This window comes from Electrophorus electricus, chromosome 2 (assembly GCF_041902795.1).
Source record: "Electrophorus electricus isolate QZ-2024a chromosome 2, ASM4190279v1, whole genome shotgun sequence".
Classification (NCBI taxonomy): Eukaryota; Metazoa; Chordata; class Actinopteri; order Gymnotiformes; family Gymnotidae; genus Electrophorus; species Electrophorus electricus.
Genome location: NC_137498.1, coordinates 30,443,682 through 30,467,372, shown reverse-complemented (window position 1 = coordinate 30,467,372; position 23,691 = coordinate 30,443,682). Strand labels below are relative to the sequence as shown.

The following is a 23,691-nucleotide window of genomic DNA, read 5'->3' as shown; positions in this document are numbered from 1 at the left end:
CCTCTTTGTTAGATGTTATGCTTGCTCAAAACCAGCTGCCCAATGAAGAAACTGAGTAACAGCACAGAAAGGCCTGAGACCTGAACAATTAAAACTGGATGCATTTTCATGCTGACTGTTTTAACACTCCAAGTGTGTCTTTAAGTCAAGTTAGGTTACTGGACATGTGAAATCCTAACACCTCTTTGGTATCTAAAATGTAAATGTGCACCAGCTCTACATAAAGCAAGTAGAACATGGTGTTAGTAACACCAAGCTAATGGGTTTGATTCCCAGAGATCCTACATTCATAAATATTTAAGTCACTTCATTAATCCATGCTCCTCTGTGCAGAGCCAGTCTTAAGATGTGCTCAGGTCCCCATCCTCTATGTACCAATCACACATAGAAACAAGCAATAATTTCGGCTTCACCTCTTCATCTGATGTGTCCTGCTCATACTCGTCCACTTGAGAAGATACCCTCAGCCCACTGTCGCTGCCAGATGTCACCTTCTCCTCTTGGTTTTCACCATCTGCACTCACATTCTGTTTCTTCTTTGGCTTTCTTTCTTTTGTTGATTTGCTCACAGTCTGTGAAAAGAAGTTACAACATTATCTGTAAGGATTCAATGAAGAGGCCAAAAAGTTTTTTTTTTTTAACCAACAGCAACTTTAGTTAACTAAAGTGCTCCTAAATGCAGTAGCTAATATCCAGGCAAGATGCAAATCAAAACTTCAAAACACAACATATCCCAACAGGGCACAGATGGTGGAACGCTTAGCAGTGCAGAGATGCGCCCTACAGCTGGGACTCCACTTCATGTCCCGGCTTTAGCATTTTCTATCCGCGGCCCTATGGACACAACAAGCCCCATTCCCCTTTAGAAGAAACAGCCTCAGAACCCAGCTCTCTAGTTCAAGTCAGGGTTAGTTGTCATTCCTCCATAGTTTGTATACACTGGAATACAATATTGTTTCTTCAAACCCCACCACCCTGTTGCTACATCAACTTCTAGCAAGTTAGAAGGCTACCAAATTTAATGGCCAATTTACTGTTCTCCTCAATGTCTGCAACAATTCAGACTGACTGGAAGATCCAAAAACATCCATCAGCTTGGACATTCATCAGTTGAATCATGGTTAGGCCTTCTGTGATCACAGTTGCCTCCACATTCAATCTTGGGAAAATAATTGCTACTTACAATTACTACTCTGTAGAAACACACAAAACAAAACACATTCTACTTCAAACCCTAGATGCAAAGCTTGCCGCATGACCTGAAGAGTGCATTTTTGTAGGGGTGCTGCTTATTTTGCTTGAAGCACAAATATACTCTGCTTGATTTACACACGCCACTGAACGGCAGCCATTGCACAGGGGTGGCGGCGGGGATAAAAGGCTCCAGCTCTGGGCTTTAGCTCCACGGGTCCTGCTGCTCAGGAGGCCGTGAGCCATCAGAGGCCCTGTTAAAGGGGACGCTAAGCTCAGGCAGCTCCCTGGGGGGGCAGCGGGAGGCAGGTGAGCAACCTGCACCGATTTATGGCTCCATGGCTTCCCAGGATCCTCTGCAGCACGGTGCTAAGTGAAACACTTCCTCCCTGAAGTCTAGTTAAATCCACATCAGGCCAGCTGAGCAGTTTGAAATGGATGGCCTACAGTAAACCAGGGGACAGAAGTCCCCCACCTCCTGCCTTGCCGCACTGGCCCTGAAGAGCTAAACACAAGGTGAAAAGTACTTTTAAGGAAAAGAGAAAAAGCAGAGGACCCCACTCGTCCAGGTCATTAAACTGTGGACTACAACAGGACGCAAGGGAAACTGATATACAAACTTGTATTTTCTTAGGGATGTGACTGCATAGCTCTGCTGCTAAGCAGTTGACGAGCCATAAGGTTATACCGGGAGGAGAACAGACCCTTCCAGATAACATGTTTAAATTAAGGTTAACCAGCCCAAAACCAGTGACCTCAACGCAGTAGATTTAATCTGTAAACAAACTCTACTGGCAAGCAAGGCCTTCTTTCCCAGCCACCCAACACATATGGAGACAGATTTAGAGGGTCAGTAATGAAACTGCTATTTGCTTTGGTCACAAACATTGTTCCTGGAGATCCTACTCTCCTACAGGTTGCGTATACAGCCCAAATCGGTCACACCTGCTTCAGCTTGTCAGACATATTTAGATTGGGCCTGAGTAGAAGGCATGGGTCAGAACTGCAGGGTCATTGGTCTCCTGAGGCTGGTTTGGTCAAGTTAAAAAGCTAATGCATCAGACCTGATTTAAGTTGTCAACATCATCATTTAAGTCATCAACAGATCAGGTCTGCTGTATTTGGCTGGGATATGCACTCAAAGTTCTAGTTCAGGAGCACTGGTAGCTATTGTTCAAAATTACAGATTCCTTCTAGATTATATTCTCGAACATATGGATCCCATACATTTAAATTTGTACTTAAAAAGCTTCTAAGGCTTTGCTATCTGTTGTCTGAAATCAACAGTAAATAAAATATATTTAAAAGCAAAATGCACATGCACACATGTGCATGCACACTTCTGCCATGAGGGCCACTATAAATCATCTGTAGTTTATGATAAACAGCTCCAATCCAGGAGCCCACTTAGAAGAAAGAGAGGGAAGATGGGAAACAAATGTCTGTGGCAACATGTACACTTTAGAAGCCTCTGCAGTTATGAATCACCTCATTCAGAATGATGTGACAATGGTTTGGAGAACAACTTTTGAACAACTGAAGCCAGCTAACTTTAACACATCCGTTTCAAATCCAAACACCTCCAGTGAAGCTTTTAAGCAAGCATACACACGCATACACCTACGCACCCAACACACACACACGAATCAATAACATGTTTTTAAAGTTTGTTGGCTAACTGTCTTGGATTCTGTTCAGCAGTCCCCAGGTTTCCCATTATTCTGTTGCTTCCTGTGAACTGTAGATGAATTATGGAGTGAGCCATGAGCGGAACAATCGGAAGCCACTCCACACACACACAACGATGCTTAATTAACTTCATAGCCATTCAATTAAGGCCAGTCCCACACGGCAGCACCTTCTCCATTGCAGGAAGCTGTGATGAGGTGAACATCATATACGCCGCCTCACCCCCACCCCTGCCTAGGTCCCGCACCTCATCTAGTCTAGGAGACATCCCACATCTCGGGCAATGGAAGCAGACCAGCCGTGTCTGCTGAGCACCGCTGATGCGTGGGCGTGCGTTTGGGAAAGGACGGAGCCTTCCTGGTAAGATGAACCGTGCTTCGCCCCCTTCCCCTGCCTCTCTGCTCCCCCCGTCTTTCCGCCCACTCGCCTGGTGCGAGCGAGGCTGCCACTGGCTCTGTGCCCCTGCTGCTGAGGCGGTGGAGCCCTCCTGGGGATCATAAACATCCTCCAGCAGCCACATTAACTTCTGCCTGCTGTGCATCAGGTCCATGATCTTTCGCGCACAAGAGCCCCAGACTGAGCCCAATAGGAGGGGGGAGTAGACTGAGCCAGGGAAGGGGAGGGGGGAATTAAAAAGCTGAACAATGCAGCCCACGCACTGCACCCAGCTCCAGAAGACAAAGGCTTCAAGATTTGTTACGGAGTCCAGAGATCACAGACATCTACTGCACCTGTGGCTTGACTTTTTCCTGTGGCATTTAAGACCTCCAGCTGTTGTTTTTTTTTTTTTAAAAATGCCAATTTAAGGGATGTAAACAGTCTCACAACCAATTTTATGGAAAGGTTTGATGAAGAAAAAAGTTTAACAATTTATTAATATTAAAAAATGAAGAAAAAAATTAAAAATGGAAAAGCTCATTTCAGCTTACCACTATGGAAGTCCTTCTCAAAAAGAACTGACGCAATGCATCTGAGCTCATTCTGGGCCTGATCACCCTCATGACAATCAGTGAGTTATGACCTCAAACTGACTGAGGTAATTTTATACAGTCAATATTGACTCTAAAAAAGGCTGGACAGGGTGCATTGCAAGACAAACAGAATCCCAGAAAACATGGCAGGGCAGAGCCAAACGAGGAAGGAAGAGCATCTTTCACCTGCTTACTTACACTGCTGGCCTGCTAGGGGGCAGTAGTGAGGGCAATGGAGCAAACTGGGTGCCTGGACTTCCTGGGTATTCAATTTCTAAATTCTAGTTGTGGGCCATAAAGTTAGCTAAACAATGTATTCCAATCAGCAGGGCATGATGATTTTGATGATCGAGCCATTTTTGGCCTTTATTTGCTTCCATCCAAAACAGATAAAGACCAAAAAGCCAAAATAGATTTTACAGAATTTATCACTCTAATGTTCAGAAGCAATAACTCTAATTTTAGCCTTAGAAAGCTATTTATATATTTATATTTATCTAGATTGAGAGCTTAAACTGTGAATGGGAAAATATCCCCACAATTTTTTGTCAGTGCCTATGAAAATTCCATATGGTGCTACTTTGTACTTCTAGAAGAATTTATAAAGGTTTGTAATGCTACAACAGCAACATAGCCACTAAATCTAATAAAAGGATGCCTTAATTGTCAGTTTGCTATTAAAAAATAAATATAAAATTTTGGTGACATGTAGAATCTAAGCAAAAATAACATAGAAATCAGTTGGTTGAAACCTTTTTGAAGTATTCCAAAATGTATTAACCATTACTCCTGGGGGAAAGTCATGTTTACTTTTGCAATTACTGTTGCTGTGAAACCCGTGTACCTATAAGTGAAATGTCATTACGTATCACTTTCACACTTCTAGACCATCATACATACAACTGTTCTTGGCAGTTGAGTTGACAATAAAATAAAGAAAAGAAATTTGCAATAGGTTAATGCAATAGCTTGCACGTTTTCAGGTAGGCATGTCCAGTTCCAGTGTGAATGCCCATAATACATGCATGGATGTGTAGCATTAATAATTGTCATATTAAGACTTTCTTGAAAGTGTCAGCCCTCACAGGGTATACACATAATGCAATATTATTAGTGTTCGAAGCCCTCCACATGGGAGAAATGCAGGATTTCATCAATCACTTTCAGTGCTGGGTGCATCTTGACTGAAGGTGCCAATTGGACAACCATGCAAACATATGAAAGCAAACCTGACAACTGGAAATGTGGATGTGACCACCTGTACCTTGTGAAATATGTATACAAAAACTCATTTTGACACGACAAAATACTGGTGATAATACCTGGGTTTTCTTTACACTATTGGGGACCGGTACATCTGTTTCTGTTTCACTCTTCACCTCTTCACTAAGATTTGCCTCCTCTTCTTCAGAATCTGCCAGACAGTTTTCTTGTTCATCGTCGTCTTCATCATCGCTTCCAGATTCTTCAAGTCCAGAGAAGACACTTTCCTCGCTGTCTGAGAGATCATCGTTGCCGTCGTCATCATCAAGACCACCGGCGTCATTATCACTTTTAGCAAACATGGGGAACTGAAAAATAAATAGAACATCGGCTCTAAGTACTTTGATAGCTAGTAAAAAACTAAAAAAAACTATTGTACGAAGCATACAGCTTTGAGATCTTTTCGTGTACGAGCTCAAAATATAAGACTAAATTGAGCTATTGCAAAAACAGCTACATACGTTGGTGGGATAAGGCTATCCAGCGAGCATTAGTAAGCTTGCTAACCCAATGGCGAAAGCAAACACATTTGCTGGCGAGAAACGGTATCAGATACGCAGCAAATCAGCGAAGTGTTTTTTTTTGTTTTTTTTTTAATTAAGCAAAGCTGTCAATTATCCTGTCCATTATTTCTAAGCGTTTGTCACTAGCCAGCTATGGCTAGTTAGCCAGCTACGTTAGCTATTCAGCCACGCACGATAAAAGCAGTTGTATGTATTTAGCTAGCCCTTTTCTTCACAAGCTAATGACCGATAGGTTTACAAAATACTCTTACCTGTTCTTCGTCCTCCTCGACTGTTCTTTTTTTCGCTTTAACTTTACTCATCGCGCTGTTCTGCAGTAGTTTAATTCCCGACTCAGGCATGCTTGCAAAGCTGCGACCATGTGGGACGGATGAGGTCAGAGGTCAAAAGTTGCGTAACGTTGCGTTGAATATGTTGCGAAACTGTTGTTAAAATTTTTAGCACATGTTGAATGTTGAATATTGAATACTTGTTGCTTTAAGTAATTATGTCAACAATAATAACGTAATTCGTATTTTATGATTCTCTCCGATAAGGTTAAAGGTCAAAGGTTAAAATTGAACGATATTGGTAAAGAAAAAAATCTTTCGAATCAGTAGTTACCTATAGGAACACTTATTTGAAATGACAAAACTCAAACGTTCTGCCTCATCATGCACACACTTATTTTCATTTAGATTTTTACAGTATTTTAAACTCCTTCAAGTGACGTCACAATATGGCGACTACCGTGCGCCTTTGCGGCGGCCGTTTGCTACGCAGTTCGTAGAAATGTCGATATGGTGGAAATTTCCACTTCTTATATTCAGCAATAACAATTTAACACGTGAAAACAAATTGAATTCTTTGAGGTGGACAAAGAAGCGGAAGATCAAGGAAAGGAATCAAAGCATTGTTGGCAACAAAACTACGCTGGCAGACGATTTCGTGTTTAGTTAACGTTCTTCTATCTTAGCTTGTCTAACTAGCTCTCTGGCTAATGCTGTTGCTTACTTAGCAAGCAAGCAAACTAGCTAGCAAAGCACAGCTAACTTAGTTCAGTCTACTTGTCTTTTAGGTAAAGGCCACGAAAGGCTATTGTTATTTTTAGTTCAGATATGGAATTCCACACTCCCGGGTCTGGTGGAGTGTTGGTGACTGGTAGCAATGTTCCCGCTTTTCTTACAAAGCTTTGGACGTTGGTGGAGGATCCAGACACCGACCCCTTAATCTGCTGGAGTCCAGTAAGTTGGGCAGTCACAACTGCTAATGGAAGCGTGCACAGTGATTGAAGTATTGGCTATGTAATCGGTTATAACGATTCACCAGCCTACTAAGCCTTTCACAGTTGTCATTTTGTAGTAGTAATTTTTTTTTTAACGTTGACTATATAGCTATCTAAACTATATGTCGTTGGATTCGGTAAACTTCCGTAAAAGAAATGCATTGTAAAGTTAGCAGCTGCCTGAGTATTTGGTTGGACTTTTTTATTTCGAAAAAGTTGCTAAAAGCGTTTTAGCTAGTTATATTGTCAATTACCTATACGTTCATGTAGTTCCCTAATTATTAAAATGAAACAGCTTCTGACTGTTCAGACTGTGCTTTTAGAACGGTCCAATACCCTCAGTAGTTAAACAAAAAAGTTTTGTCCCATAGAGAATGTTATTTTTCAGTTGAATTGCTATTATGTGCTATGATAGATATTAACTTGAGGAACTTTTCAAATCATTTCATTAATGAGTGTTTGTTTTTTTTTGGTGAAATCTGTATGCAGATATGAAATTAAACAAACTACACATGTTCGGGATTATCTGAATGACATTTTCTGCATTAGTATGTGGCTGGTGATTCTTTGGAAGATAATTTTCAGTTCAAACTAGTGATGCTTTTTTATGAACATAATTGGATGCTGGAATGTTCTGTTTTCAACTGATTGGCAAGGTCATAGTGAATGGGTTTTAAATTTTTTTTTAAATTATTATTATTAAAATGTAACCTTCCAGTGGCAATTTGGGTTTCTTTACTGTTAGAGCACAGGCAAGATTTGCATGGGTGTGTGACGAGCAAGTTCCAGAAGATCAAGACAATGCAGTATGCTTATGTGCATCTGTGTAGGAAGCAATTAATATTGTGTCTGTCTCCCAGTTAATAGTGTGCTGAGTTGATACAGCATCAATGGGTATGCATGCGTTTTTTGTGGGTAGACAGTAACAGTTCTTAGTAACACCAAGAACTGCTCTAGTCTGGACCACTTAAAAGTCAGTGCTGTTGTTTTACAGCAATGCATAGATTTACTTGGTTTCAGAGTGTTGGCTTCAAAGGGTCATACTATGAGTAACGTTTTGTAAATGGAGTCATGTGCTAATTATTTAACCTTATTAAGCCTAATAAAATTTGGACTGGGACTGATTTCTATTTTTTATATTCTTTGCACATGGGTGCTACTGTATAGACAGAAGTCTTTCTGTTCTCGTTTGTAGAATGGAAACAGCTTCCATGTGTTCGACCAGGGCAGGTTCTCCAAAGAGGTGCTTCCTAAATACTTCAAGCACAATAACATGGCCAGCTTCATCCGGCAGCTCAATATGTGTAAGTCTTCTGAGATCACCTTTATGCCCTTTTTTAGTTGAGGTGATCTACAGTGCAATCTTATGTGCTACCAGCTTCCGGAAGAATATACATGTGAACTAGACATATGCTTTGAATCAGGCTTGCAGGTATCAGCCTAGCCTAACCCCAAAGAGAATTAATAATGCAACTATAGTTTTGATCTGTTATATAAACAGATTGTATTCAGTTAATTTTTTTAATATTGGGGGCAAAAGTCCAATTCTGGAGAACTACCTCCCTGCAGAGTTTAAGTATATGACTTGTTAACTAAAGCAACTTGTTTGATAACTCTTTGTTAACCACCTTTATTAAAAACAGTCTCTGTGTTGTCTTCTAATAGATGGCTTTCGCAAAGTCGTTCACATTGAGCAGGGTGGGCTTGTGAAGCCTGAGAAAGATGACACAGAATTCCAGCATCCCTACTTTATACGTGGACAAGAGCACCTTTTAGAGAATATTAAGAGGAAGGTGACCACAGTAAGTATGTTTATTACTCTAAGAGAATGTTAACTGCAGAGAGTATATGGACTGAAGAAGGTGTTTGCAGTAAGATTATAGTCACTCAAAGCTAGTGAGTCAGTTACAACAAGCAAGTTACAACAAACACTAGCTTGCTAAGTTACATTTACGGTATTTAGCTGTCAGTTTTATTCAAAGCGAATTACAATTATGACTGAATACAACTTGAGTAATGTAGGGTTAACGGCCTTGCTATGAACTGATTACTAGTCAAGTATCTTAACCATTGCGCTACCACTGCCAAGTAGCATTGGTGAACTCTCCATTGGCAGAGCTTTAAGTTAGTTAAGTGTTTGCTTGACATTAAGACTAAACCGGGCCTGGGTTTGGGTCACAGTCTGGCCTGATACCCTCTCACTGTTCAGTCACTTCACAGACAGGATACACCTACACCTGTTCACTGCCTGCCGAAACACAAAACACCACTCGATTCTCTCCATTCCCATGTGTCCCCAAATATGCTTAAATGTTATTAAATATAAATGACTTACTTATGTTGGTGCCACTTTTCAATATGACATATAAAGGGTTTGTGAATGGTTTAAAATTGTATTTATTTATTACAAGATTATAAACATCCTAAAACCATTACTAATCTGTTTTTACGCAAATAAGAAGCATCACAGAGTTCAGTAGAAGCTTTAAATTAGATTGAGAATTTTTTAATTTCAAATAAACTTAAGACAAATTGTAATTTCTAACTAATCATTTTTGATTTTGGTAGTAACTTATTAACAAATGTCTGTTGAAGCTGACAAAATAACATAAGAAACATGATTAAACCTCAGTTCTTGCTGATATCTGGGCAATCTTTGGCAAGCAGCTGTTTACTGTTCCCCTTTTTATTCACATATTGCAACTTCTTATTAATGTTGTTTAAAGGTGTTTATGACATCATTAATAAACAAAATTCATAACCTATAATAATTCAACCATAAACCATTCATAAATCTTTTGGGTTGTCTTATAGTAAAGTGCTGCTGCTCAGCTCTCCTCCTTTGAGTGGAAAAATAGTGGCAACCCTCTCCTGTAGGTCATCTTCGTATTTGCACTGTGTTTCATAATGCAGGCTTGGTGTGTATCCTGCAGCATTGGTACTGCAGAGGTTAATGTGGCGAAAACAGGTCGACTAACACTAAGCATTTGGATGGGGAGGTCTAAAACTGGTCGTATATCTGTAGTGATGCTGAAGGACTTAATGACCCCTGTTGGACCCCTCTCCCTTTTGGCTGCGCCCCAGAATGAGCTAATCTGAAGCGTCTCCCTGGCTGGCTGGCCCTTGGTGGATTAGGGCCGAAGGCCCATCTGTGGCTAATCTGCTGCCTCAGCCGCACAGTGCTCCCCATGCTTGGACATTTGCAGGGTTTTCCACTTTTAGCCTCTGGCCTGCTGACCAGTTCAGCAGTGAAATCAAACCCAAATCCTGAGCGCATGCTTTCCACTGGGTTGGTTTTTCTCTTCTAGAAGTGCACGTGGGTTCAAAGCAGAGCTACAGCCACATGCCCCCCTACAGATGTGTACATACACACAAAGATGTGCACACACCCACACCTCCCCTGCACGTATATACATACACACACACACACACACACACACACACACACACACACACACACACACACACACACACACACACACACCCACCCCCCTCCGCCTGCACATATACACATACCCCTCTCCCTGCATGTATATACACACAGAATCTCCTACGTGTGTGTGTAAATATATGTATGTACATATATACACACACACCCACATCTCCCCTACACATGTATACAACATGCGTACACACTGCTGTAATAGTTTCCTGGTGTTCATCTGCAGGTGTCCAACATTAAGCACGAGGACATTAAGCTGAGCTCAGAGGAGGTCACTAAAATGATCTCAGATGTGCAGAACATGAAGGGAAGGCAGGAGTCCATGGATTCCAAGATCAGCACCCTCAAACAGTAAGTCATATCCCAAGAACCTCTCCCAGGCCAGTGAGCCGTCAGTCCGTCATTTTGCCTAACCCTTCTCAGAGCTGTTCCACCTCCTTCATGGCCACGTCTGGGTGTGCGTAGGAAGATAAGTGATTTGACAGTAAAAAGCCAGGTGTCTCGAATAATCTCTTCCCCTGTAGTGAATGGGAAGCCAAGAACTTCTTCCTGTTCACCACCTGAACCACCCCAGGCTGCTTGAGAGGTGATCACAGTCTGACTGCCTCGCACTGACTCCTGAATGGGCGATCATGGTTCTTTAGAATTTGTTGCATATCAGTGTTCATATTTTCCATCGGCCTCTCTCCCAAGCGAGTTAGAAAGAAATATGTGGTCCTGCCCCTCCCGTCCCCTTCCTCTATTTCAGTGCCCTCTGTTTCTCTTCTTCACTCCCTCTTTCTCTCTCTATCTGTCCCATGCTTTCTGTTTTCTCTCTATATCTATCTATCTATCTATCTATCTATCTATCTATCTATCTATCTATCTATCTATCTATCTATCTATCTATCTATCTATCTATCTATCTATCTATCTATCTATCTATCTATCTATCTCTATTCTACCATGTCTCCCCCTACTTTTTTCTCCTTCTACCTTTCTCTCTATCTTTGTGATCACACTGTGTAAAACCTGTTTATTTTATGCTCCTAATTAGAAGCAGTGCTCATTGACCTGGGGGGGGGGTTGTATGAGAACGTAAAGCTTTGTGTTTTTCATGTATATCTGAATATCTATTTCATGTATATCTATCTATAGCTATCTACACACACATGTGCAAGCAAAGTGCTTTTGAATTTCTGAGGAACCAGTTTGTAATAGAAAAAGCAGATTTTTAAATCATGACATTCATTCCATTTTGATTACTGGCGCCTTTTTATCAGCTCAGAGCAGCCTGTAATGTAGTTCTATATTATGTAGTATTATGTAGTCTATAATAATGTAGTTCTATAATATGTATCAGTGATGAAAACTGGTTTGTCATTAATGAAATGCCCCTTAACTTTAATATGCATTGTCCCTGGAATGACAAATCCTTAATTCCTAAACCATTGCATAAAATTATCTGAAGGAATCTGTGATAACTGATCCTTTCTTGACGAACATGTCTTAGATGGTTTTGTCTCGTTCGTAGTAGATTAATTAAGGATCCTTTAAAAAGGGATGTGGTTGCATCCTGTTTCCCTTTCCTCTGGAAACCTTGTGCATTACACTGCAGTGTCTGCTACCTCTCCATCTTTATCCACAGCACACCGCACTTGCTCCCTGGCATATCCTTTAGATATAGACTCTTTATTTTTGTGCTGTGTGACTTGGGGAAGTTAGATCAGTTAGAGCAGCAGGTGCTCGTGAGCCATTTAAAGTGTCCTGTGGTGGATCTAGCCCTGTTACATGGGGCACTGCCTGCAGTGGTTAGTTGGTTCCAGCCCTGTTATGTGGGGCTGCTGCATCAGCCCTCGCCTCTCTGGGTGACACTTCCCATTTTGGCCTGGGTGAGTCACCATCCTAAAACAGGCTGACTCCCTGGCGCAGGACAGACGTGTTTCACCAGCTGCCTGCTAGGCCATTGGGGTGCATGTCAAGGCGAATCACAGTAAGATGTCGCTTCCATTGTGGGCATGTACGCATACATGCACACGCAGCTGCACTCTGCTGTCACTGTCGCTGTGGCGTCTTGCCCAGGATGGGTAGTGTGCTGGCGGGGCAGGCCATGTTCTCCCCACTCTCCTGGCTGAGCTGACCTGATGACTTCGTGCGTGACTGCCTGTCAGTGAAGCGTGAATGCTCCAGGCCTCCGCATTGTCCAATGGTTACGAGAGCCTGTGTTAAACTCAGTGTTGAGTACTGTGGATATTATTGGGCCTGGCTTTGCAGGATCATAACTGTCCACTTGGCTCGGATCTGGACAGCTAAACGAAACTGTGAACTCCATGGAGTTGCAGAGGACCTGGAACACTGGGTTCAGAGTACACAAAGACCCCCTCAGTCCCTGCTCCTCCTCACCCTCCTGATCCTCACCACACTAGGCAGAAGATGCCAGATCAGGTTTCAGCGAGTGAAAACCCTCCTCAAGGTTTTGTCAACCACCTGGTCTTGCTTCATAGCTCAAGCCAGCAGTTAGATTTAATTTGTGACCCTGAACCTTATATATGTCTGTTACTGTGGTTCATTCTATATGCCTGTTACTGTGGTACATTTTATATGTCTGTGATGCTTCTGTTTGTGCACTTGGTTCCAAAGGCTGCATGATATGATATTTACAGTTATGTATTGCTTTTTTTTACAGTAACATTCATAATTAGTATATTAGACTTCAAATTTAAATTGCATGTTTCATTACAATGAATTTGATTAATTCCTTACATTAGTCAGTGGTTTGTTGTAGGTCTGTTTGTATCACGAGCAGTATCGCTGTTGGCATCTCTGTTGGCACCTCTCTCCTCTCAGCACCCACCCACAGCGCCTTGCACAGCTTCTCAGCACTCTGCTGCATAACATCAGAGCTGGGCCTGGTGCCTTACTCACTTAGAGGCCAATTTGCAGGGTTTTTCATCCCCTCTCTCTTGTCCTTTTTCTTGACTTTTTGCTTTTTTAAAGCCTGTGCAACATTACTATAGTGTTCCCAGTAGGCCCAGCAAGCCCGAATGTGCTGCTGTATATGTGATCAGTGTTTTCCAGTGGACTCTCTTCCAAACGGACAGTATTTCATCTGATGTGACGCGACTGTTGTGAAACCATCTGCTTGTATTAGAATGTAGCATGTGCTGATCCTGCCACCTCATTAGACATGAAGGTTCGATCCGGGCACTCTTGCTCTGGACATACTGAAAGACGAAGGGTGATATAACTCCATTTCCACGTGTCAGTAGTGTTTGATATTCACCTGGCACTTGTATGCTCTGCTCAAGTGATTTAAAGGTGTGCATTTGGGGTCTTGTGCACACACTTAAAAGTAGGGTTAACTGTGTCAGAGGAGCATGGTTGAAGGGGTCAAGGCTGTAGTAAAAACCTGAATAAATAAAACCTGCTTAGATCTTTCATTGGTCATAAACTTGGCAAAATAAAGTCCCAGAGAATCTCACCTTTTATGCTTCCATTTAAAGCCAGGCTACTGTATCCTGCATTTTCCAGCATAAGAGCAGAAAACGACCAACACCAGACTGAAGTAGTGTAATGGTGCTGCGCTCTGTTTCAAACACTCTGTTTGAAAATGTTAGAAAATGGTTTTGTCTTTTTATTTGTTTAAAACACTAGAAGTAAGTTTCTTTAGTTACTTCTACCAAACCATGTTCAGGCATGTGCAGGTTCTAAAACCACTGCTGGTTGCTTGTGATAACTACTTACCAGATTGGCTTTTACATTTAATTTAGATGCTTGTGATCTATATTGTACCTAATGTACACAAATTGTAGAGCTTGGTCTTCTTTTTTTATTTCACTGTTAAGAGTTTGTTTATTTTTATCCATTTTAAATATTAATACCTTCAAAAAAAAAAACAAAAAAAAAATTGGGTTGTTTATGGACTACTTTCCCCAGTCTGTCTCACTGGTTACTGGGGCCCTGCCTCTCTGCTCTGCTGTAAGGTCTAAATGCAATGCCTGCAGCTCTCCTCTTCTAGCAATTGTGGCTTTGATGGCTAATACCCTCTCCTTTTTTTTTCTCTCTCTCTCTCTCTCTCTCTCTCTCTCTCCAATCCTATCTCTCTCACTCTTTGTATCTCTCTCGCTCTGTTTTTTCAGTGAGAATGAAGCTCTATGGAGAGAGGTTGCAAGCCTGCGACAGAAACATGTCCAGCAGCAGAAAGTTGTCAATAAGGTGACCCCTCTGTCTCTCCTGGCAGCACACAGCAGCGTTTCAGTCCTCCCCTTTGTCTAGCAGCACACAACAGCACACAGTGTCCTCTGGCCCTGACCGATGAATCGGGAAACACAGCCTGACTTCTGGAAGTTGCTCCCCTTAGAACCAAAAATTTGTTCAGCCAGATTTCTTCCTATATACCTGGGTTTCAGGAGTAGTCTTTAGTCTTTACTGGCTTTGAAAGTCAGAGAGCATTGAAATGTGGATTTGATTATAAAATAATAGTTGTATGGGGATACTGTTGTGTCATGAAAAGTGCTCTACTGATGATTGTTTTTCTTTTTTTTTCCTCTATAGCTCATCCAGTTCCTAATCACACTGGCACGGTCTAACAGAGTTCTTGGAGTGAAAAGAAAGATGCAAGTGATTCGGACTCCTTACACACACGCTGTCCACATTTCTTTTTTATGATTTTAAAAGAAACAAGCAGATTTTTTTTTTGTTAGTTTTATTTATATAGTGCCTTTCTTACACTCAAGGTCACTTTATATAATGCATACATACAACCACACAGCATGGGACAGTCAGTAAATCTAAATCAGTACAGGACCAAACAAACTTAAATCCTGTTTTCTCAGTGATTTTCTCTTTCCCTATATTTAAATTAGGATTTCTTTTAAATATGTTTTTTTTTATATTTGAGTCATGTTTTTGAGAGACTGTTGTCCTGGTTTCTATGCCTTTTCATTTCTGATTGTCATTATGGATGTTTTTGTTCAGGCCCCTGATGCTCAATGACAGCAGCTCAGCACACTCTATGCCCAAGTACAGCAGGCAATACTCCCTGGAGCCTTCTCCCACACTGTCCGTAAGTACAACACATGGCAAAAGGTCCTGGGCTGATACATGACCCCCATAATCAATGAATGTATAAATAACTACCATTAATGTTCTATTGATCTGTCTGTCTGTCATTTTATTAATTGTTATTTATGTTTATTAATTTTTTATTTAGTATTATTTTTTACTACAGAAACTTATTGCTTATTGAGAATGCCTTACATCTCCCCAATTGGGCATTAATCTCTTTAATCTCATTAATCACTCAGTCCCTGGTGAAGCCATAGCTGTCTGTAGTCTAGGAAACCCCCCTCTGTCCCAATCCCTCAACATGGTGCCAACCAATATGGTCATCTCCTTGCCAGAATAGACAGAGCTGATGGTTGGCACTCTCCTCCAAGTGTGTTGAGCCATCCAGAGACATTGTGCTGGTGGTAGTTTGAAAAAAAGATGTGGTGGCCGGCTAAATGTGTCGGAAGAAGCATGTGTCCGCCTTCACCCTCCTAGCTTGTTGGCATTAAGGTTGGGTGAGACTTGGTTAGCTAGTGCATTAAACTGAAGACCGCAAACACTGGGATATTTAACACTGAAGCTGTTGCTTTTTCTCGCCCTTCTCTCCTGCCAGACCTCGGGCATGACTTACAGTGGAGCAGGACTCTTCTCCTCCAGCTCGCCCGTCAACACTGGCCCCATCATCTCCGACATCACCGATCTGTCCCAGTCCAGCCCCATCTGCACGGAAGAGTGGGTGGAAGACAGGCAAGTCATACTCCTTCACGTACAAAGTCATTCATCAAAGAAAGAGACCAGTAAAATGCCTAACAGTTAGTACAGTCACCAACAGTAGCCTGACCACGGCTTTGTGCCACCATTTACTGCCTGCCTAATGTGATTTGTGTCAAGATCTGAATAGGAAAGTATCTGTTTGCACCATTTACACCTTGTATTTGTGTGTTGGATCGTGTCATTTCTTGCACATTGAGGTCCAGGATCTCTGCCAGCTGTCCACTACTAAATAAAACTAAAGAACTGCTTGGCTGTAAAAGTGTACACTTCAGCACTGGTTAAAATATATATGTCTTTGTTCAAGACAATGTCAGAGAAAATTTTAATATGTTGACATGCCCAGTATATGGGTGGTTCTGACTTAGTGTTAATCTTTAAAAACTAAGGTTGTTATAGCGATGTGGCTTGGGTCTCATAGATGACATAGGATTTAGCATGAAGTGTTCTTTAGGTACCCTTGCTGTTCTGTCTAAATACCCTCCTACTTTTAACAGAACAAGCCCATTGGTACACATTAAGGAAGAGCCGTCAAGTCCCGCCCACTGCCCTGAAGTAGAAGAAGTGTGTCCTGTGGATGTGGAGGTTGCGGCTGGGTCCAGTCTGCCTGCAGACACGCCTCTCTCCCCGACCACCTTCATCAACTCCATCCTCCAAGAGACTGACCCGCCATCTGCCCCCAGCCCAACCCCCACGAAGCAGAAGTGTCTGAGCGTGGTGTGTTTGGACAAGTGAGTAACACCTTCCTGCCCACAGGCTGCAGTGTGAACCCATTTCTCCCATGCTTCTTCTTCACAGCAGAGCCCTGGGCCTGTTAGACATCTCTCTCGATGCCCTTAACTGCTGCGACTGGTTCGGCTGCGTTCTGTGCAGTTGCTGCATTTTATCGTCTGAATCGTGTGCTCCAGACGGCAATCCTCCACCTGGAGATGATTCTCTTGCCATTTATTCGTTTTGCATATGCAGCTCTGGCTTACATCCTTGTAAAGCCCTAACAGAGAGCAGATTGGGTTTACTGTGTGATCCTGTTGGTTTGTGAGCTTGCACCCATCAGTGGCATTTTGCCCCCCCTCCCCTGCCAGTTTGTGAGCTTGTACCCATCAGTGGCATTTTGCGCGCCCCCCCCCCCCCCCCCCACAACCCCAGTGACACAGTACTTACTTTGCCTTACTTACGCCACTCCCACTAACACAGACATAGCCTAGTTCCAGCTGAATGCTTTACCTCCATTTATCTGGACTAGGCTGAGTGCCACTATTGTGTGGTGATTGTGCTTATTCATTTTTGAAGCTTTTAAACAGGAATTCTAAGGTTGCTAATAATGAAAGCAGTGGAGCAGTTAGCATCATCTAGCATCACAGTGCTGTCTGTACTCTACAGGCCTGCGCTTATTATAAGTAGTCTTAGCTGTTTTGCATGACCTATTGCTTTCAAAGGACTTCTGACACGCAGTATATAAGTGAACTTGGTTGGCCCTCAGCAAAAGCACAACACACCGTGCCATCCTGTGTTAGGGAATCAGCTCTCTATCTGTAGTAAAGCAGCTATTTTAACATCACATCACATGCAGATACATTTTTGCTTAAAGGTAACACTACATATGATGCTCATTTGTTCCTGTCCTTCATAATGGATTAGGATTTTTTAGGCCCTGTTGGATCCGTATGAGATGGAGCTTTCTAGTACTGTCTAGATTTTCACACCCAGATGATATCCGTGCATTTGCACTGAGGTCTTCACTCCAGCTACAGGTCTTTTCCCTGTTACAGAGTGACGCAGCCCTTCCCTGTGTCCAGTGCCATGTTGTGCTTCTGTCTTTTCAGTTCCCCCCAGACGACTGAGGTCTCCCGTCTTTTTCCCAGCCTCTCCTCCTCTGCGTCTCCGCACGTCAGACCACTTCCAGGGTTAGCATTTCAGTTGGCCGTGCCGTCCCCGCACCACGCAGTGCCATGCCTGATAAGCTACCGAGGTTCAATAGCACTAACCACACGCTGCAGCCGCTCGGGGGAACTTGGTCACTCAGACGTGCACCGTGTTCACATGGGTTCACTTTGCACCGGCGCAGTGCTGAACTGCTGGTCTCCCAAGTCACGTGGGCAGGAAGTGCAGGCCGGTTGACTGTGCATACAGCCCGAATGCATTTTGTGTATTGGTGCCAGGTACACCACGATCATCGATTCAGCACATCACCAACTTTACACCTGTGTGAACACTGAAGTCATTTCAGTTATGGTGCTGCTGAGAGAACTAGGCCGAATGATCTTGCTGATGGGCTAGTTTAGGCACGCTGTTGTGAATCTCAAAGGTGTCTGAAGTTTCCCCAACTCTGACACTGCATCCCTTCCATGTGAGGTGATCCTTTCTGATGACACGATTCTCCAGTCAGATCTCTAGTTTATGTGTATTTCCATTCGGTCCTATTGGTGTGTCATATAGATTATGATGTAGGAAGTATGCAGTTCCAAATGACTCTTCTGAGTAGACTTTAAAAAATTGTCCCAGTTTTGGTCTTTCAGGAGACTGGCCATGTTTCCCACATTCACCAGCGTGTGGCACCGCTCTGTAGCTTTATGGTAATCACTGATGATAAAAACACTTAAGGTTTGCTTTTGTCTTCACTGCGGCCATTTCTTTCCTAAACTTAAGTTTGAGATTTTAAAAAAGCAATCAATCAAAAAAGTGATCAGGTGAAAATTTGGTGTGTCAGCGTTGAACAGCAACTGAATGAGAATGTTTTGTGTGTCCCAGGTCTGAGCTCAGCGACCACCTGGAGAGTATCGACAGCAGTCTGGAGAATCTTCAGTCCATCTTTAACACACAGACCATCAACTTCGACTCCTCCCCCCTCTATGACGCAAGTGTCAGTTAGCTCTCATGTCTTGAGCAATGTAACCCTTCCTCTCCCAATTTAACAGTACAACAGACATGTTTCATTGCATAAGACACCTGATACTTAATGACTCATATATGACGTGACTGTATAAAAACTGTCACCAATATTGAAGTGGTTTCTAAATAGCTAAAGCATTCTGAGGATTGTTCACATTTCTCAAAATTGTTAAACTCATAAATAGTACCTCAAAATATCTTAAATACATAAATATAAAGCAAGCCCCTTGTTTTAAAAAAAATAACAACAAAAGTTCCACTTAAGATTAAAACATGACAGATGAAACAGCTACTGGTATAATGAGATATGTGGCTTCCATATGTGCATGTTTTGGTCAAACAAGGCCCCGTATTTACGGAATGGGTTATTGCCGCCCCTTAGTGTAAAGGGTGAAACTGAGATTAACCTGTACTTAAACAAATATTCTGTTTGCCATCTATTCCAAGTCTAAGAGACAGGTCTTCAGTTCTAATGTACAGCTGCTAATATGCATGATGTTTTGTTACAGATCTTCAGTTCAAGCACTGGCTCGGAGTTTGACCTGGACTGTTTGACAAGTGTAAGTCTGCCTTTGTTTACTTCTTAGCTTACCTGGTACACAGCCTTTGAAGGTGTTGTTCTTGGCTTGACATAATTAGACTGCATGTGGGCAGCAGGCTATAATGCTCAGATCACAGTCACCAGTTTCCTCAACCAGCAAGGATAAATGAGCATTTTGATTGAGGTGACAGTAACAACTTCTTGAATCATCGTAGAAGCATTTTGTATATGAACCTATACCTATTCCATGGAAAAGTAAGCAAGCAAGTGAGCAAGCCTCATTTAACCCCAACCACCCTCCTCCGCACAGTGCTTTTCATGCAAGTGTCCACAGTACGACATCGGCGATCCTTGGAAGCCTCCAAAGGGGGACTTTGATTGGTTTTCCATGTCTTACTGCTGAAAAAAACATACTACAGTTTATAAAAGCAAGATCTTTCTATTCAGCAAGCTGTTCTGAGTTGAGTGCAGAAATATTGTCCCACTTTGTGCTTGTAACTATTAGTTACATCTGACAAAAAATGGTAAACAGGATGTCCCTTGATTCTCATTTATTTGGAATCTAACTTTGGAGATATGATATATAAAAATATATATATATATATATATATATAATCATACTTAAGAAAATGCACTTAAATGATGGATAAATTATGAAAAACACATGAGTAAACAAGTGAGCTGTAAATCACCCCCACCCAGAACCACTTTTTAAACAAAATAATTTTATAAGGTATTAGAAAAATGTAAGGTTTAGAGTAGTGACATCGTCTTTGTTCTCTACTTAAAAAGCAGAATACCTTATGAAGAAATTGTTTTTGCTTATACAAAATATTTCTATATTTTCCTAAAAGCTAATAGTTTTCTAAGTAAAATTGGTGTGTTTACAGATTCAGGAGTTGCTTTCGACAGAGCCCACACGGGAGATGGAGTCTAGTGCCAACTCCACTCAGTCAGGTATTTTCCATTTGAGTCTCAGTCAAGTTTCCCAGCCTTTTTTATGCATGTATTTGAGCATTTTGTGTGTTGACATTGGCATTGTTGATAACCTCAATCTCCAGTTTTAATTGTATAAAAACTGTTCAGAACTTCATAAATGCTAATTCTTAGTTGTGAACTGTAATCATGATCTGAGTATCACTAGGTACAGTTGTATTTCAAGTTCCAGATGTATTTCAGGACTGTGTATTGCAATATCACCATGGTTGTAGTATGTTTTTCAGGACTACCACACTATCACTTTGGTTTTAGATGTGTTTCGTGTCTGTCGATCATATCATTGTGGTTCTGAATGTATTTCAGCACCGAATATCTGAATATCACTGATGTTCTCTTTCAGGAAAGCAGTTAGTTCAATACACAGCTCAACCAGTGGTTGTTCCTGACCCAGTTACCACAGAGACCACAGGGGAGGACCTGCCCATTCTTCTTGAGTTGGAAGGGGACTCTTATTTTGGTCAGGACCCCACAGAGGACCCTACCATCTCACTCTTGACCACCAACTACCAAACTACAACATCTGAAGACCCCAAGCTATAATAGACAAAAGCAGCGTATACAAAAGGATTCATATGTGTGGTTGGGGTTTTTTTTCTTTTGTTTTTTTTTTTTCCTTTGTTAAATCTAGCCATGTTATCACCCTTTGATTTCACTCCCCTGCTTGTTCGCTTAAATCATAACCCCACAATCTTGAGAACTATAGGAAAATATTTTTCACCATTGTTTCCATTGTGCAGTTGGAATTTGCTTGTTTAATTTCTCACGTCTGTTACTATGGGTTAAAATCCTAATCAGGAATGGCCAAAACAGCTTCATGGTCACAAATAAGCAGAGCTTGTTTACAGAATATTTCACACATGCCCTACTGAAAAATTTGAATGAATACCAGTAATGTATTCATAATACATAGACCTATGTTCTAATACTTTGCTTTCTGTTAGGTTATCATGTGGCTGTGTGTGTGGCTGTGTGTGTGGCTGTAGAAGACAAACTTGTTGCTATTGGCCCAGATCCCTGAATGGAGTTTTAGCTCCAATAACAGTACATACATGCATGGGATGTATTAATCATAGATCAAGTGATCTGGCCTGATTGGGCTCCCACTGTGGGGGTTTTAAGAGAACTGTAGGCAAACTGTGCAAAAAGAGAATTTTTTTTTTTAGCACCAGAGCCTTTTATGATGCTTTTCTCCAATTCATGCGGGTTTTAGTATAAAGTTAAAGTGAGCTGCTTGTAATTCCAATGCAGGAGATTAGCCAACTAAACACAGCTTTTCACACATATTCATTTCACAGAGAACCTTTTTAGTCTGTTTTTGTTGTGGATCTGATTGTATACCCATCATCTCTATCTTCTGACTTCCAAAATGTATTTTACTAGCATTTAAAACCTTTGAAGCTTGGAGTTGACTGTGGTTCTCTGTCTAAGCACATGTTATTTTTTTAATTACCAAGAGGTTTACATTTACATTATCTGTTGTATGAAATACTTTTGCTGTTGCATCACCTCATGGATATTATGAATGTTAAAGTTTTAAAACAATATAATGTATATGAACATGTTGATTATGCACTAACATACCACCCCTCAAGTAACGTCTGTGCTGTGGGTTCAAGCTCCTGCTAACACTCTTGGCTGGACAGACATGCACACGGTGCTAGGTCTGTGTTGGGTGCAAGACTAGACAGCGTTTCATCTAGGGATATGGTCTCAGTCTGTGTGCGAACATGGTGGGTAATATTCAGTCACAGAAGCAGAGTGTTTTGTACAGAACAGCTTTGATATGCACCACAGTGATGGCATTGATCACAATGTTCTAACCCTGTGTATGAATGCTTTGTGTCTGCAGTCCTAGATCAATACTCTGCAGATTCTTTGTCGTAGTCTTCAAAATCACATTTATTTTTGCTCTGACAAAGTTCGATGGCCATGCATTTTTATAAAGATATATCAAGTAAGTAGGAGGCTATATGAGGAAGGTGTAAATGGGCAGTGTTTAAGCAGTTAATAGCTACATAAAAAGAGCTTTGCCTTCCACACTGGAGGAGATGCTTCTATGTAGATGGCCAAAAAAGACTGATAAAGAGGGATTGTTTCAAGCCAAACAGGTCTTTGGTGAGCAGGCTCATTCAGATGTGGCCTGTCTCAACATTAGACCTCTCCCTGGACTAGTTATGAACTGCTCTAATATCAGCTGCTGTGGCTTGAGTTCAGTATAAACGGAAGGGATGTGATCCCTCACAAGCTGTAATGAATCATTGTATATGAAAACCATAGCCAGATTTTATAGTTCAGAATTTGTCTTGATGGTTAAATTTCAAAATGATGTCAGGCAAGCACCAGTACAACTTTTGAGAACTTATGAAGTGGTTCAGGAAAGCAATTGCTAGAAGAGCACAGAAATGTGGGTTGTTTTTTTTTTTTTTTTTTTAATAATGAGCTGTTATTTTTGACTTATTTATGCAGCATAGGACATCCCTGGTGATCTCACTTCAGACAGGTTGCAGGCTAGGTGCTAGAACCAAATAATTCATTTTTAATGCATTCTTCATTGATGATTGGGTAGCAAGTGTTATGAATAATCAAGAAATCATGTGATATGTTTTTTTTTTTTTCTTTCCCCACAACATAAATTATTTTAATAGCACTGCATGGCCTTTTGGTTTAAGAAAATGAGAGTGCAAATTCGATGTGAAAAGAAGTCCTATGTAAGATCAAAGTGAGTCACGGACATTTTTGTTCTATCAAACGTTGCCCCCTGGTGGATCCAAGTTGTAAAGTTGTCTATTTTTAAGCAGGGAAAGTAAGATGTAAACAGCAGGAATATTTTATATATATATATATATATATATATATATATATATATATATATATATATATATATATATATATAGATATAGATATATATATATATATAGATATATATCTACATATATATATATATAGATATATATAGATATATATCTATATATATATAGATATATAGATCTATATATATATATATATATATATATAGATATATATATATATATATATATATAGATATAGAGAGATATAGATATTTTTGGGAATTTCTAATATTACAAATGTCAGTCTCAATTTAGTCATTAGATATCTAA

At 41.1% G+C, this 23,691-nt stretch overlaps 2 protein-coding genes across 6 annotated transcripts in view; one reads left to right on the top strand and one right to left on the bottom strand.

Moving 5' to 3' along the window:
- The window catches only part of bop1 (BOP1 ribosomal biogenesis factor), a 47,162-nt gene extending 41,136 nt beyond the window's left edge, over window positions 1-6,026 (bottom strand). The window contains exons 1-3 of one of the 2 annotated variants that reach the window (XM_081698379.1): window positions 5,890-6,026; window positions 5,231-5,422; window positions 414-572 (exon numbers count right to left, since the gene is read on the bottom strand). In XM_081698379.1, the coding sequence (XP_081554505.1) occupies window positions 414-572; window positions 5,231-5,422; window positions 5,890-5,979 (441 nt within the window). In that variant the 5' untranslated portion in view covers window positions 5,980-6,026. Of the gene's footprint in view, window positions 1-413; window positions 573-5,173; window positions 5,423-5,889 lie in introns of both variants that reach the window. The other variant, XM_081698368.1, reaches the window with a different exon arrangement.
- A 336-nt stretch (window positions 6,027-6,362) lies between these two features.
- Window positions 6,363-23,313, top strand: hsf1 (heat shock transcription factor 1). Of its 4 annotated transcripts, none has more exons than XM_027028030.3 (14): window positions 6,363-6,861; window positions 8,098-8,206; window positions 8,568-8,704; window positions 10,571-10,695; window positions 14,463-14,538; window positions 14,878-14,939; window positions 15,301-15,388; window positions 15,986-16,119; window positions 16,641-16,874; window positions 17,967-18,047; window positions 18,892-18,997; window positions 19,542-19,592; window positions 20,464-20,530; window positions 20,913-23,313. In XM_027028030.3, the coding sequence occupies exons 1-14, from the start codon at window positions 6,736-6,738 to the stop codon at window positions 21,110-21,112; spliced, it is 1,596 nt and encodes a 531-aa protein (XP_026883831.1). In that variant the 5' UTR covers window positions 6,363-6,735; the 3' UTR covers window positions 21,113-23,313. The 4 variants fall into 4 exon arrangements, with proteins under 4 accessions (XP_026883831.1, XP_026883830.1, XP_026883833.1 ...); XM_027028029.3 differs by having other exon boundaries at window positions 18,892-19,003; XM_027028032.3 differs by lacking the exon at window positions 17,967-18,047.
- The last annotated feature ends 378 nt before the right edge of the window (window positions 23,314-23,691 follow it).

Bases quoted from the DNA above. Each gene is read 5' to 3' on its own strand.
- hsf1 (XM_027028029.3), top strand. From the start codon at position 6,736: ATGGAATTCCACACTCCCGGGTCTGGTGGAGTGTTGGTGACTGGTAGC. The intron at 6,862-8,097 runs GTAAGTTGGGCA...TCTCGTTTGTAG, and splicing joins CCTTAATCTGCTGGAGTCCA to AATGGAAACAGCTTCCATGT. The intron at 14,940-15,300 runs GCAAGTGATTCG...GTTTTTGTTCAG, and splicing joins CTTGGAGTGAAAAGAAAGAT to GCCCCTGATGCTCAATGACA.